Raw genomic sequence first — 16,410 nt, forward strand, 5'->3', positions numbered from 1 at the left:
AGTTTTTCTTTTTTTCTTTATCCTTTCTTTTGTTGTTTTTTTGTTTTTTTGAGACTTGTTATTTTTTGGGGTTTTTTTTTGAGACAGGGTCTCACTTTCATCACCCAGGTTGAAGTGCAGCTGTGACTCAGTCTCAGTTCACTACAGCCTCAATTCCTGAGCCCAAGCAAGCCTCCTGCCTCAGCCTCCTGAGTAGCAGGGACTACAGCATTTACCACCATACCCTGTTAATTTTTTTTGTATTTTTAGTATTGATTGGGTGTTGCCATGTCGCCCAGGCTGGTCTCAAACCCCTGGGGCTCAAGCAATCTGCCTGCCTCTGCCTCCCAAAGTGCTCAGGTTACAGGCATGAGCCCCAGGGCCTGGCCAAGTTTCTGATTACATGAGAGAATTTAAGATCTTTGATTGGAACAGACTTTAAAGGCATCTGGTTGAATTATTTATCCAATTTATGCCTCACCAATCTCAGCTTTGACCTTTTCCCTTTACTAGCTTTCTTCATTATAGTGTAGCCCATTCTACTTAAGGAAAATTCTAATGACCACAAAGTTTATATTTCTTGATTACCCAAAAATTTACTTCCTTTCACATTTGTGAATACAGCTCTAATCCCAGTAGTGTTCTCTTCTAACTGTGGTTTCTCCTGTTTTTCATGTGTTCAGAGTTCTGTGTTCTTTTATCAATTTACTGACTTCCTCTGGATGTCCTTTATTTTGCTAGTGCTTCTTTAAGTGTTACATTCTGTAGTGTTTCATATGTACATTATCCTATGAGAAAAATAGTTATCGCATTACTCTGACCTGGCATTTACTATCCCCTCCAAAAATCTAATTTTCTACAGTAGAGGCTATCATCTCTTTTTCACATGGTAGTTACAATAATGTACTTGATTCGACTGAATTAAATTGGGATGTAGAAAAAGTTACCTACTAAGTTGGAAATCAGGAGACCCAAGTTCTGCTATCACAATGTAACCAACTGGATCAGAAAGATACTTACCTTCTCTTGACTTAATTTAACTCATCTTTAAAATGTGACTGGACTAGACTGGATGCTCTTAAGAATATTTCCACTCTTTAACTGAATACAATATGCTAAATAACTGCTTTGGACCCTTGCTTAAGGTTACTTCTCAATAGCCTTACTTGATTTGAGTGCATTGAGGTTTCAGAGATACTTTTGAACTATTTATTGCACCGTTTAAGTTTAACTTTTGGTCCTCTGGTCACAGTGCAGAATTACTTTTGAAGAGGAGACAGGGAAATCTTCTAACCTTTAATCTAAAGATAAGCCTTATCACATGGTGAGTATGTCCAGGCAAACAAATCTGATGGGGGGGGGCGGGCGGGTGTGGGAAATGCTGGGCTGAATAGTTAAGCTTTGTCCACACTCTCATACTCTTGAAGGCATATGGAAGTTTAAACATATTCATGTTAGCAAAGTTCAGCTTTATTGCCTTAAAGATGATGGATGCCTTGTTGGTACACTGTTTCCAAAATGTAAAACTCAAAGTTGCCATGATACAAAGTCTAGGGTAAGCAGATACTTCCGGGCCATGTGCTTAGCAAAACGTGATTTGAGACATACTAACAGAGATTGTTACTAATTATTGCCCTCACCACATTTTCTTTTTTACTTTAAAAGTAAGCATTTGCTGAAATGAATATTTTAATACATAAGATTATAAAATAGATTTCAAAATTAACTCCACACTTGAGCTTTGCAGTTTTAAAGTTTTATGTTAAATTTAATAGCTGAGGCTGGTGGATCACAAGGTGGATATTCTAAAAAGTAAACACCTTTAGGTGTATTCCTCTGTCCAGTACCTCTCAACTCTGTTTTTTAAATTTAGCTGTGTCTTTTTAAGATGCTTCATTTTTTTCTTTTGAAATAAACACTTTGGTTAGCTAGGGAAAATATCCAGTAAGATAGTGCCAAAATAGTGTATCAGTTACAGTAAGCAGTCTCTCCTGTACTAACCGAGGCTGAGTAGACATACATTAAGGAGGGCAAACTAATATGTAATTTCTACTTGATCAATGATGCAATTAGTTAATTATACAGTGAAGAAATATTTTTGTCTTTGTCTATGTGAGTATATTATTCATACAGGGTTTTTAAAAATGAAAGTTTTAGACCACCAAAGTCACTGAAATGATCATTTAAACTAGTGGCTTATTCGTGTTATGAATACAAAAAGACCTTACATAGTTTTTAAAAGAAAACTGTTTTTCAAGTTATATTTGTATTAACTCTGTATCAACAGCTAGCATCTCAAATGCTGAAAAGGAGCCATTTGGTGTTGCTTGCTACTTTTCGTAGCAACCCAAAGATTCAGATATAAAAAACAAAAGAGATTATAGAATTCTTGGAAAGGTCAAATTTCTGTTGAAAGAAGTTGGAGTGATTTAGAAGGAGAGTGGTTGAGATTCTGTTTTGTTTTGTTTTATACTCATTTTGTTCTGCTACCCTAGTTGCTAAGGTCATTTTATAACTCATTTTGGACTCACTTCAACTTGGAGATTCTCCTGTGCATTACTAATAGCATCCTCCTAACTAGGGAGAGAAACTATTTTAGGATTTATTTATTCAACAAGAGTTCGAGTGCCAATTACATGCCAGGCGCTATGCCTGCCATAGGTGGGGAGGAACAAGCTACTAAACAAGTAAATAAATCATTACAGATGCATTAAGTACGGTACCTAAACAACATGGGCTGAAAGGAACTAGGGTGATGGGAACCTGCTTGCACCTGGGTGGTCAAGGGAAGTTTTTCGAAAAGGCACAGTGAAGGATAGGAAGCTGCCAGTCAAATTTCAGACTATTTAAAAATACCAGTTTTTGTGTTTTTCATTAAAAACTCTGAGGTATGCATCACTTCTAAATTATAAATTCCACTCTGTGAAAGAGATTTACTGGTAATTAATGAAATAAGAAAGTGTTATAATTGACCTGTTTACTCATTAATCAAAAATGAATTCGTAGGGACAAGTGTATTTTAAAACATAATGCCCCTTCTCTCTCTCTCTCTTTTTTTTTTTTTTTTTTTTTTTTAAATTGTTAGAGGCAAAGTGTCACTATGTTCTCAGGCTGGTCTTGAACTCCAGGCCTGAAGCAGTCCTCCTGCTTCCGCCTCCCAAATAGGTGGTGTTACAGGTACAAGTCACCACGTCTGGCTACTTCTCTATAGTCTCATTATCTGAACTTTCTTTTCCTAACTAGACCTTAAACTTTATTTCCATAGTGGGGGAAGGGGGGAGTATAGTTTTGCTCTGGGGACAGAGAGAGCTAAAAGCCAGTTAGAACACGTTCTCCCTTTTCTACCTCACCTCATTTAGCAACCCCCTGTGTCCTGCCCTAAACTGCTTAATGAGGTGATGAAGAGAAAATGTTCTGCTGGATTTCTTTTTTTTTTTTTTTTTTCCTTCCCTTTTAGTTCCATTCACGATTGTATTGTTTGAAAAAATACCATTATAATTTATTTTTATGCCAGTCTTTTGAAGGAGGGGGAAGTTGAATTGACTTAAGTTTGATATTTCTCACCAATATTTTTGAACAGCTAGAGATGTGAAAACTTTAATCTACTTTGGGGAAGCTGGGAGTTGGTGCTGGAGAAATATGTTTGACTGTGTCCCTACCCAGATCTCATCTTGAATTGGTAGTTCCCATAATCTTCACATGTTAGGGGAGGAACCAGGTAGAGATGTTTGAACCATGGGGCGGTTTCCCCCATCCTGTTCTCATGATAGTGAGTTAGTTCTCACGAGATCTGATGGTTTTATTAGGGGCTTCCCCCTTTGCTGAGCACTGACTCCTCTCCTGCCGCTATGTGAAGGAGGACATGTTTGCTTCCCCTTTCGCAGTGATCCTGTTTTCTGAGACCTTGCCAGCCATGCTGAACTGTGAATCTATTAAACCTATTTTCTTTATGAATTATCCAGTCTTGGGTATGTCTTTTTTAACAGCTCAAGAACAACTAATACAATAAATTGGTACCAGAAGTGAGGAGAGAAGTGCAGAGTGTGGGATGGAAAGGTTACTTAGCCCGTGACAAGACCTAGAGAAGGATGTTAGAACAGCTGAACTGTCCCCACATATTGATCATTAGGGAAATGCAAACCAAAACCACAATGAGATAACACTTAACTCCCATTAACATGGCTAAAATTTTTTTGAAAAGATAACAAATATTGGCCAGAATGTAGAGAAATTGGAATCCTCATACATTGCTGTTAGGATTGAAAAATGATACCACCACTTTGGAAAATAGAATAGCAGTTCCTCGATACATTAACCATACCATTCCCATGTGACGAAGCAATTTCATTCTTCAGTGTAGAGGCTGAATAATTGAGAACATATGTCTACACAAAAACCTGTACCCAGGTTCACAGCAGTATTATTTTATAATAAATAGCCAAAAAATGAAAATCACCCAAATATCCTTTAGTTGATGACTGGACTAACAAAATGTGGTATAATCGTATAATGGAATAGTATTTGGCAATTAAAAGGAGTGCAGTGCTTGATACATATTACAACATGGATAAATCTTGAAAACATTATAAATGAGAATAGCCGGGCACAAAAGGCCATATATTGCATTTATATGAAATGTCCAGAATAGGCAAAGTCATAGACACAGAAGTAGATTAGTGGTTGCCAGGGACTGGGAGGAGGGGCAATAGGTAGTGAACTGCTAATCAATACAGAGGTTTTTTGTTTTTGTGTCTTTTTTTTTTTCTTGAGGTGATAAAAATGTTCTGAAATTAGACAGTGGCAATGGATGTACAATTCTATGAATATGTAGGAACTACCAGATTGTACATGTTACAAGGGTGAGTTATTTCAGTAAATAGAAAAAATTATCTCTAGGCATGATGTCATTTAGGTCTATAGCTTAACTGGGAGATATCTTTTGTAATTGAGCATAAAAAGATGTATTCAGTTATTAGGTTAGGACTCTCGTCTTTTCCTTTTTTTGTGAGAGACAGATTTTCAGTGTGAATCAAATAATAAGCAATTTTTACTGCAAAACTACATTTTATGTTTAAGTAGATAAATTATTACGCCACCTTTATAACATCTCTCTGTAGATGATTCAGTCGCCTTAGGTCATGCAGTAAACACTTAGAGCCAGCAGTGGGTGTTTTTGTTTTGTTTTGTTTTGTTTTTACTGTTTTTAAGACCCACAGATAGCCAATTAGTTTGTGTTTTCAGAAGAACATTAATTTCTTTTAACACGTCTACTCCTTTATAGTTTTGAGTACACTTGTAGGTGTGGGGAAAATGCAAATTTTGTTTCTAAATGTTTTGAACAAAATAATATAGCTATGCTAATACAGAACTATGTAGTTCCTGAGATTTGAAAAAAATACTAGACAAAAGCTTTTGTTGTGGGAGCTTTGATATTGATCAGTATTTTAATAGCTTAAGAATTGTTTCTTATTTTAAATGTATACTCAAAATTACTAGAATTAAATATATTATCCCAAAGTTTATGACTTAGTAACAGATCTGTAATACATTATCATCATCCAAGTTTTGAGGTCACAAATCATGTAAATCTAAAAATTGTCTGAAGTTTGGAAATTCACATGTTTAGAATGAAACTTGGGGAAAAACCTATGATGGTGATCCCTTTCTTTTAATTTTGAGAAAGTAGTCCCTTATTTTTCAGTAATTGCTCAGTCATTGGTTTTCTACTGTAAAGCTGTCAAGGCTGATTTGTTAAGTAAAACTTAAAACAGTTACTATTTCGTAGTGCAAAAAGCAGACTCTAAATTTTAAAATACAGCATAGTATGATTTCTTAAATTCTGCCATTTTCTGGGGTTTTGTTTTTGTTTTGTTTTTAGAAATTGTATTAAAATTGGAAACATTGGGATTTCAATAGTTGATAGCCAGAGGAAGAAGTTGGTAATGCTATTCTTTTCTTTTCTTGCTGCCCTGCCCCCTTTCCCCAGGAAACAAAGCCTGTTTTGTTTCTTGCCTGCTTGTGAGGTCTCTGCTGCACCCCATGTGGGTGCACCGCTCTGTGCTTTGTTGAAAGACTTAAGATACTCAGAAGGTAAAGAACAGGATGCTTCTGGAGAGGAATAAATCCCAGCTTCAGTAGATAAACAAGATTGTTTGAATTGGTCATTTAAGTGAGCTCTTTATATGGAAACCTTGTAGTGCTGCTTGTATCCATAGGTAACAGCATTTAGGTAAACACAGCCAGAGGTGCTCACAATAGTCACCAGAGTATTTCTCTTACATAATTTTGTGCAAGTTTCTGTTTAATCCTGTGGACTGGTTCTTCCTCCATCTTTTGATATCCTAACTAATTTTTCCTGTTCCATGGTTTTGAATAGTCAGATAAGCTTAGATTTGAAAGAAAAAACCTTACCAGCCCATTCAGTTTGCCGTTAGCATTGGCTGTTGTCATTAATGATTACTGCTTGTGGTATCTAACTCTCGAAAACTGGTGAGAAGCAAAGGATATTTGCCACTTTAATTTTTGTGCAACTTTTTGCTATTCAATTTTTTTTCACCAAGAATATATGTTATTTTATAAATAATGTTTTGTTACATAATGAAAACAGTGTGGAAAGCTCAAAAGCTTATCCAAATGTTTCTTTTTTTTTTTTTTTTTTTTTTTTTGAGACAGAGTTTCGCCCTTGTTACCCAGGCTGGAGTGCAATGGTGCGATCTCGGCTCACCGCAACCTCCGCCTCCCGGGTTCAGGCAATTCTCCTGCCTCAGCCTCCTGAGTAGCTGGGATTACAGGCACGCACCACCATGCCCAGCTAATTTTTTGTATTTTTAGTAGAGACGGGGTTTCACCATGTTTACCAGGATGGTCTCGATCTCTTGACCTCGTGATCCACCCGCCTCGGCCTCCCAAAGTGCTGGGATTACAGGCGTAAGCCACCGCGCCCAGCCTTAGAGACAGAGTTTTACCGTGTTGGCTGGTCTTGAACTCCTGACCTCAGGTGATCTGCCTGCCTTGGCCTCTCAGAGTGTTGGGATTACAGGCGTGAGCCACTGCACCTGGCTAAGAATAAGCTCTTAAGAAAAACAAGCAAAATAAAAAGATGGCAAACTGAGGAAAATTATTTTTAACTTCTATCACAGACACAGATTTCTTATCCTTAATGCATAGATTGTCTAAGACATAACAAAAATAATATACCGAGATGTTATTTCTTGTCTTTTAGATTGGCAGAACCCAAAATTGGCAAGGCTTTGGGGGCAAAAAAGCACTCTCTTACATTACTAGTGAGGCTACATCACAGTACAACTCCTGGGTTGGGGCGGTCGTGCAAATTTGGCGATATCTACTAGCAAAATCATTTATGCTTTTAATGTTCAACTAAGCAATCTCATACAGAATTCTACTCAAAGATACAGTAGCAGAGGCCGGGTGCAGTGGCTCATACCTGTAATCCCCGCACTTTGGGAGGCCGAAGTGAGTGGATCACCTGAGGTCAGGAGTTGGAGACCAGCTTGGCCAACATGGTAAACCCTATCTCTGCTAAAAAGTACAAAAATTAGCCAGTGTGATGGTGTGCGCCTGTAGTCCCAGCTACTCAGGAGGCTGAGGCAGGAGAATCACTTGAACCTGGGAGGTAGAGGTTGCAGTGAGCCAGAGATTGTGCCACTGCACTCCACCCTGGTGACTGAGTGAGACTCCATCTCAAAAAAAAGATACAGTAGCAGAAATACAAAATTATGTATGAGCATGTTCTATACAGTACTTTTTACTAATAATGAAAATCTAATAGGAAATTGGTTGAGTAGAATATTAACTAGCGATGTCAACATGAAAATGAGGGAAAATCTCTATATACTGCTTTCAAGTTATTTCAGGTTATATTGTTACATAGAAAAAGGCAAAGTGGAAGGAAGTATCCATGGTATGCTACCATATATCAAAGAAGAAGGGATGTGTATATGTTTGCTTATAGTTTTAAGAATAGAATAGGCAGGGCGCGGTGGCTCAAGCCTGTAATCCCAGCACTTTGGGAGGCCGAGGCAGGTGGATCACGAGGTCAAGAGATCGAGACCATCCTGGTCAACATGGTGAAACCCCATCTCTACTAAAAATACAAAAAATCAGCTGGGCATGGTGACACGTGCCTGTAATCCCAGTTACTCCGGAGGCTGAGGCAGGAGAATTGCCTGAACCCAGGAGGCGGAGGTTGCGGTGAGCTGAGATTGTGCCATTGCACTCTAGCCTGGGTAGCAAGAGTGAAACTCCATCTCAAAAGAAAAAAAAAAAGAACAGAATAAAGGAAACACTGATATAGTCAACTGTTACCTATTAGAGGTAGGAGAAAGCGGATGGGAAATAAAGCAAGTCTCTCAAATTCAAAAGCAGAATGTCACAAGTACACCTGTATGTTGAGATGATTGGCTGATTATAGAAGAATAATTTCAGGTGACTTTAAAGCACAGTGATTTTACTTTATGTACTTAATGGAATATCTTAAGATAAAATTGCATAGAAGTCTGAAACTTGAATCATTTTAGTGACCATTATATGTTATTTTAGATGATTGCATATGTATGGAGGACAACATGTATTAACGTTGTTAGAACCCAGTTATAAAATCAAAGTAAAAACCTTGAATCCTAAATCTGAATTAGAAATAGCATTTTCTGAAGGAGAGTACCACCTAGAAACAGTTACAATAAAAGCAACAAAATAATAGTGGGTACCCCTAGTACCCAGAATAATGTCTCTAAATACCATTTCTCACTCAAATCAGGGCTTCTTCAACAAAGGCTGACTAAAATTTGGGGCAGGGAATATACTAGATGACCTTGGAACATCATTTTATAAAAGCAAACAAGGAAGCAGGCCAAGCCCGTTGTAGCCATAGCACAAGGATCCAACTTAAAGGTCTTAGCCTGGCAAAATGCGGCACACTTGGAGCATTGATCAGAGTAACTGTGCTGAGTTGAAACACATCATAAACATATTTAAAAATCTGTGATTTCATAATGATTTTTTTTTCCCCTTTGCTCCAGGTAGCAGAGTATCAAAGTAGTTTTTTAAAAAACCCTTATTGGCTACCTTTGGGAGGATTCTGTGGGACCAACTCATCATCCTGAAAATATACGTAAAAAGGCAATGAATCAGACATTTATTCTGTGCCTTACCTGTACAAATTATGTTTCAGGGTAATCAAATGCTTAATACGGGAAAATTCTTATTTTTAAAACTTCAGATAATAACACAGGAAGGAATGATACCATCATTTTGTAACCTCTAATGAAATAATGGGTTTAGTCGGAAAAAAAAAAAATCAGTGGTTGCTAAAAACCCTTGGTGAAAGTAACTTTTAAAATGGATGCAATAGGTTTACCACTTCTGCACCACTGATTCATCTTTATGAAGACAGTCATCTTGTGCCTTCTCTCTTCATGCAGTGCACCAGTGAAGTATTCTTGCCAAAAATTGTGATCAGGCCTCTATATCAAAGTTGTTTACAGCAAATCAAGAAATGGAAAAGTATGCTACATAGTACTGTGGGGATGCCATCAGCAAAGTCTAGGCTGTAGAAAATTTCATGGGGCAAATGACACAGTTTCTTTGACCAATAAATGCCAAAGAGAAAACGAAGGAGGAACCTGTGTGTTAAAACAGTGGTCCTCAGAGCGCTGGCATGAATCAAAAGTCACTGGGAGGGCTTCTCAAAACACAGGATTACTGGCTTCATCCTGTAGTTTCTCATTCATTAGCCTTGGGTTAGGGCCCGTAAATTTACATTTCTAAAATGTTGCTACCTACTCCTAATGATCCAGAAACCACAGAACCATGTTATTAAAGAAGTCTTGGATTATGAATGAAATATAATGTATAGACCTTGTTTAGATTCTGTTTTGAACAAGCCAGTTGTAAAAATAATAATAATTCTCTTGATAGGAAAATGTAGACATACGATGGACTTTTGATAATACTAAGGAATTGGTAAATTTTGATAGTGTAATCATGGCATTGTAATTACATTTTTCTTTTTTTAAAGGAGGCCCCACCTTTTTAGAAATACATACTGAAATTATGAGTAAATGCTATATTGTTTGCTCGAAAATAATTGGAGCTGAAAAGCAGTTGAGGATAGAGGTAAAGAATGATTGGCTATGTATTGATGATGGGGAAGAAGGTGATGAGTACACAAGGATTCATTATATGCATTAACTTTTCTACTTTTCTATGTTTACGGAAATTATCTTTAAAATTTAAAATACGTATTTGGAAACATAAAAATATATTCCTAAATAGCACATAAGTTTAAGTCACCATAGAAATCACACATTTTTGGAATAAAAGAGTCATGAACTATACTATTTCATTTTTTTTTTTTTTTTTTTTTTTTGAGACGGAGTTTCGCTCTTGTTACCCAGGCTGGAGTGCAATGGCACGATCTCGGCTCACCGCAACCTCCGCCTCCTGGGTTCAGGCAATTCTCCTGCCTCAGCCTCCTGAGTAGCTGGGATTACAGGCACGTGCCACCATGCCCAGCTAATTTTTTGTATTTTTAGTAGAGACGGGGTTTCACCATGTTGACCAGGATGGTCTCGATCTCTCGACCTTGTGATCCACCCGCCTCGGCCTCCCAAAGTGCTGGGATTACAAGCTTGAGCCACCGCGCCCGGCCAACTATACTATTTCAAAACGTGTGGCATGCAGGTGAAGCAGGACTTAAGGATAAATTTGTTGACTTAAGTCTTCCAAAAAAATATTTAAATGAAGTAGTAAGTTTAACTCAAAAGTTAGAAAATGAAATATAGAAAAGCTGGAGGGAAAAAGTAACAGCAGAAAAAATAGAAATAAGTTAATGCAGTCATCTTATATTAACAGGTAGCTGAGAAGATTGGATTGAACTAAGGCATTGTTAGAGAGAGTGGTGTATAATTTTCCCCTCTCTAATATCCTTGGTTCTGTTTCAGTGCTGTGCTGGCCTGATAGAAGAACTGGGCAGTCTTGAGCCAGGTGTGGTGCTTGCCTGCAGTCTCAGCTACTCAAGAGACTGAGACAGTAGGATTGTGTGAAGTCAGGAGTTTGAGACCAGCCTGGGCAACATAGTAAGACAGGGATTTGAAAAAAAAAAAAAAAAAAAAAAAGAGGTAATCTAGAGGGAAATTAATAGTAGGACTTCTCTATTGTCTTTTACCTTAAATAGTTAATTTTCTGCCTCAGTGAGTCTGCCTCAGTGAGGAACTACTCAGCGTATATAGAAATGGTTCGGCATTTTTTCAGCATACACTTTCAGCTAGATGCTATGTTAGGCATTGAGGACACATAGATGACTAGGATACATCCCCTACTCCTGTGGCAGTCAGTCTGAGGGAGCATATACATATGTAAACAAAAAATTAGGGCTGTCTCTGTTGCCATGACCTGCAGTAACCAGCGTGAGCTCACCCACCAGAAGAATATGAAAAAGCAGAGCAACTCAGTTAAGGGAAGGCACCAAGATGACAGGCTTTTTGTTGCCACCAGCAAGCAGAGTGCCTCATCATCTCTACCCCCAGGGTCAGAGATCATGCAGCGGAAGCAGAAGAAGGCAAACAAGAAGAAGGAGGAACCCAACTAGCTTTGTGGCTGCATGTCCAGCCCTCTTGCCCTTCGCCTGTTTGCCTAGAACCAGTCCCACCACGCTCGCGTTTCCTCCTGTAGGGCTCACAAGTCCCAGCACCGATGGCATTCCCCTTGCCCTGAGTCTGCAGTGGGTCTCTTTTGTGCCTCCTTTTCCTCAGGTAGCCTCTCTCCCCCTTCCCAATTTCTGTGGGACTCACCCCAGAGTATTAAAAGTAGTTTTGTTAAAAAAAAAAAAAAATAGAATCAAGCGATAAATGTTAGTAGACAATATGGAAGAGTTCCTAGGCAATTCCTCGAGAGAAGAAAACGTTTAATGTATAGGATGGACTCGTCCTTGTGATGTTTTTGCTCAAGTAGTCTCCAAGAAGAAATGGTATTTACCAAGCAGCCAGTCTGTTGTAATGGGACACATTAAAAGTCACGAGGAGTTTGCTCTGTGACTGTGAGACCATTAAGTTATAAGAGCTGTCAGTGTATGTTATTTAGGATTTTTGCAGCAAGGTTTATGTGAGAGATTGGCCTGTAATTTTCCCTTCTTTTAATATCCTTGTATGGTATCAAGGTTATGCTGGCCTTATAAGTGTTGGAAAATATTCCTTCCTTGTTATGCTCTGGAAGAGGTTGTGTAAGATTGGTATTATTTCTTCCTTGAATGACTGCAAAGCCGCTGGGACGTCGGGTTTTCTTTAGTCAGTGTGTACTAAACTGTAGAAACAGTGACTCAAAATTTCAACTTAAGTTGAATACGTGTCTGAAAAGTTTTATTCTTCTTACTGACATTTTCACATAAAACTTCACTCTGCTCACTGAGGTTAATCCACAGTTTGATCAATGTTTTATCAGTGACAGAAATTTAGTAGTATAAAAACTTGAGTCCATTTCTAACCACCAGATGGTATATTGGAGCTTCAAAAAACAATTTTTTTTCTCTTTGAGTACCTAGGCTGTGTGCTGGGGGTATCGTGGTGTCAAATGAGACAAATCTGTGTCATCCAAATACTTGTGGACTCAATTTGATACGAACAAGCATCAGATCATTTTAATCACTTGGTTTATTGGGATATGTATGTAAATATATTATTAAGGCCTGATTATTTTGATGGGCTTTCCTGTTCAGAATGCTTTTAGTTGCTTTTGTGAATGAATTTTTAATTAAATATATATTTCATAAGAAGTAATACATTTGCATCATTCACTCTTCAGAAGTTATAAATAAGGATCTCCAACTTTGTCCTCTTAGTCACCTAGTTTCCCATCTGTGGAGCCAAAATATGTTAGTTGCTTCTTAGCTATTCATCAGTTTTTATATCCTCTGAATATGCAATATATATTCATCACCTTTGTCCCCCCACTTTTTTTAACCTTTATCTTCTGCACTTTGCTTTTAACTTAGTAAGTCCTTAGAAACCGTTCTTTATCGTTGCATGTTAAAACTATATCGTTTTCTCTTATGACTTCCTTGTATCTTGTGACAACAATAATTATAAGTTAATGTAGTCATTGTAGTATTGATGGATTTTTAGGTTATTTCCAGTCTTCCTGCCCAAAAAAGCTACATTGAATATCTCAAATTGCTTTTGAATAATTAAATCATCATTTTCTCTTCCTTTGCTAGCTTTTTAGGACAGATTTTTTTTTTCTTTTCAGCCATGAACCAGAGAATTAGTCAGAGTGCGCCAGTGAAACAGCCACCACCCCTGGCTCCCCAGAGCCCACAGGGAGGTGTCATGGGTGGCAGCAGCTCCAACCAACAGCAACAGATGCGACTGCAGCAGCTGCAGATGGAGAAGGAAAGGCTGCGGCTGAAACAGCAAGAACTGCTTCGGCAGGTGAGGCCACAGGTTAGAAACCAGCCTTCCACTTTTTGGGGTTTGTTTTCTTACTTAAAGTTGGGCAGATTTCATTTTAACATTTATTACAGAGGAGTATTGTCTTTATAAAACTGAGTGACATAGAAGCATGCTATCCAGCTCTGTCCTTGTCTTCGTTTCTTGACTGTGATTGGCCTTTGATCAAGTTACAAAGGATGTAATTTGGAAACGTGTATCGTGAAGAGCTGTTTTGGCCATGGTCATTGCAATTGAGCAAAAATTGAAGGAGACAAGGATGCTGTCTTTAGTGTACATGGAATTGTGGATTGATGTTTTTCTGAGGATTTTAGTAAGGGGGAAATTCTAGAACATGACTTGGGAGAAAATATGTTCTATAATTATTTATGTGGTGGGATACACCAATATGACATTTCTTGAATGACAAGTATACTTCAGTATTATTGAATCTAAGAATTTTCATTTAAAAACATAATGAAAGTTACCTTTGGCCAGGTGTGATGGCTCATGCCTATAATCCCAGCACTTTGAGAGTCCAGAGTGGGCAGATCACTTGAGAGTTTAAGATCAGCCTGGCCAACATAGCAAAACCCCGTCTCTACTAAAAATACAAAAATTAGCCGAGGATGGTGGTACACACCTGTAATCTCAGCTATTCAGGAGGCTGAGGCACAAGAATCGCTTGAGCCTCAGAGGCAGAGGTTCATTGAGTCGAGATTGTGCCACTGCACTTGAGTCTGGGTGACAGAGTGAGACTATTTCTCAAAAAAAAAAAAAAAAAAATTATCTTCAAGTTCAGTAGATGCCACTGTGATTTAAGATTACCTGCTTATGGATTTTTTTAATGTTGGGAAAAGTAGGATATAACAGTAGAGAGCTTGAAGCCCTTTAATCACCATTTCCATCAGCTTTCTTCCAGAAGGTACTGTTGGTCTTTATGTTCCATAATACATAATTCATCTCAGCATTAATTTTTACTTTATCTTATTTCAGAGTGGTTAAATCTATGTAGTGAATTTTTAAATTTCTATATAAAAAAATTTTGAATAGATAATAGAAACACAGTATAATAGTGATAAAGTGTGTAAAAGGTGAAGATGCTCAAAATCTTTTTTCTGTTACTCTGGTTCTTTCCTCTAGGGCCTAAATATGAGTTTTTTAGGTATTTTGTTTTTTGTTCATTTTTCCAGAGATATTCCGTTTGCATATATAAAATATATGTATCTATGCTCTGTTTTCCCCACCTAAATCACAGCATGCTAAGTGTAGACATTTAAAAATCATCATACTCGGACAGGCATGGTGGCCTGTGCCTGTAACCCCAGCACTTAGGGAGGCCGAGGCAGGAGGCTTGCTTGAACCCAAAAGTTGAAACCAGCCTGGGCAACATGGCAAGACCCTATCTCTCAAAAAAATATATGTATGTGTTCTATATTTCTGTTATCAGAAAGTGGGCATTTAAAGGTCTGTTTTTTTAAAGGGCTATATTTTAAAAGTATCTCTTCAATGTTTGTGAAAATAAATGAACTCAATAATACCTGAACTCTGATTTGGGGTTTGAGGAGCTGGTCCTTCAGGAGTTAAATTAAGCCATGGCATCTGAGACAGGCTCACCTTTAACTGTGCTCTGTCAGTAATCTGTCCATATAATTCTAATGTGATGGGCATCAAAGGTAAGCCCTGACAAAGGGAGTAAGAAAATATGTGCCAGTGTATGATGTCAGGAACTTGTTGGGGCCCAGAAAATGATACTCCAAAAAATGGTTCTTCGACAAACTAAGGACGCAGCCTTAAGGTCTCTCCCAAAGTACAGGATGAGGCTGTTCTTTGAAGTTCCTTTATCTACGTAGAAACCAGACCCACCAAAAAGGAATACAATTGCCTTCGATTCCCCTTCCTAAATTTCATTAACCAGAGAAGACTGAAACTTGTCTGACAGGAAGAGACTAAAAATTAAATATCACACCTGGAGAACTCAGAGGAACTTTGTCCAGACTGTTGTCTGTTTTCAGATCCCATTCAGTTTTCAAAGAGAATGCTTTACTAACCATTATCGGAGCACTAGGCCTGTTCATCTTGCTAAAAATCATTTACTGCCCTTCAAAATGGCCTCATTTTCCTCATGTCCCCTTCCCCTGTGAAGAAGGGTATATAGTATATGAAAGTCACTCGGTTATTGGGTAATCATTCTCTTGCAATTTTTCCCATGCTTAGGCACCTTAAATAAATTTGTATGCCTGTTTCTGCTATTAATTTGTCTATTAGTTCATTTTCAGTGAACCTTTAGAGGGCAGAGGGGAAGCTTTCTTTTTGGCAAGTGATCTTGAAAGAAATATTTCTTTATCTGGCATAAAGAAGGATGGAGAAAGGAAGCATTGTTGTACCTCTGACTTTGTAACAAATTACCATAAAGGAAGAATATTTTTCATCTACTATTGTTAGAACAAGGTAGAACCATCAAAAATATAATTCCGTGATTAATCGAAAAAACAAAGCAAATTTAAAAGTACGTTTTATGGAACCTGTTTTCATTGTTTTTCATTTTGTCGTTACCAAGGAGTAGTTGTACTGAGCAAATACAGGTCTCAATTTCACTGTGAATAAAGACTGTCAAAAATCAAGAAATTAAAAAAAAAGTCTCTTAATTACTAATGTCAAAATCGTACTGTTTTTAAGAATTTGGAAAGTCTAGAAATGGGGCCATTCGCCATTTTGTTTCATACCATAGATCATTCTCAGGTTTTTTTTTTTGGCGGGCAAAATGCTGCTATTTGTAAAACTTTTCCTTCCGAAGAAATTTCCTAAATCTTATTCTCAATCTTACTCTGGGTGATGGGTCCTGGACAGAATAGCTTACTTCCTTTAAAGGTAACTTTTTGTTTCATCTTTACTACCTACTGTGTTGTCTTTTCTTATGTGGAAGTTGACAGACCTTCTCTTCTCATACTAATAGTCTATTTTTTTTTAAAGTAATCACAATAAATTCAGT

At 37.7% G+C, this 16,410-nt stretch overlaps 2 protein-coding genes across 13 annotated transcripts in view; both read left to right on the plus strand.

The window, feature by feature from the left end:
* Positions 1-16,410, plus strand: part of YAP1 (Yes1 associated transcriptional regulator) — a 132,699-nt gene that overhangs the window by 92,328 nt on the left and 23,961 nt on the right. For 6 of the 12 annotated variants that reach the window (XM_010334625.3, XM_039470872.2, XM_039470869.2 and 3 more), the window contains one exon: positions 13,240-13,433. In XM_010334625.3, the coding sequence (XP_010332927.2) occupies positions 13,240-13,433 (194 nt within the window). The remainder of the gene's footprint in view (positions 1-13,239; positions 13,434-16,410) is intronic. The other 6 variants (XM_039470870.2, XM_039470871.2, XM_039470874.2 and 3 more) reach the window with 1 other exon arrangement.
* LOC104650689 (small EDRK-rich factor 2-like) lies at positions 6,640-11,681 on the plus strand. Its single transcript, XM_074400477.1, has one exon. The coding sequence runs from the start codon at positions 11,387-11,389 to the stop codon at positions 11,585-11,587; it is 201 nt and encodes a 66-aa protein (XP_074256578.1). The 5' UTR covers positions 6,640-11,386; the 3' UTR covers positions 11,588-11,681.

The sequence above is a fragment of the Saimiri boliviensis genome, chromosome 6 (assembly GCF_048565385.1).
Source record: "Saimiri boliviensis isolate mSaiBol1 chromosome 6, mSaiBol1.pri, whole genome shotgun sequence".
Lineage (NCBI taxonomy): Eukaryota > Metazoa > Chordata > Mammalia > Primates > Cebidae > Saimiri > Saimiri boliviensis.

Bases quoted from the DNA above. Each gene is read 5' to 3' on its own strand.
- LOC104650689 (XM_074400477.1), top strand. From the start codon at position 11,387: ATGACCTGCAGTAACCAGCGTGAGCTCACCCACCAGAAGAATATGAAA.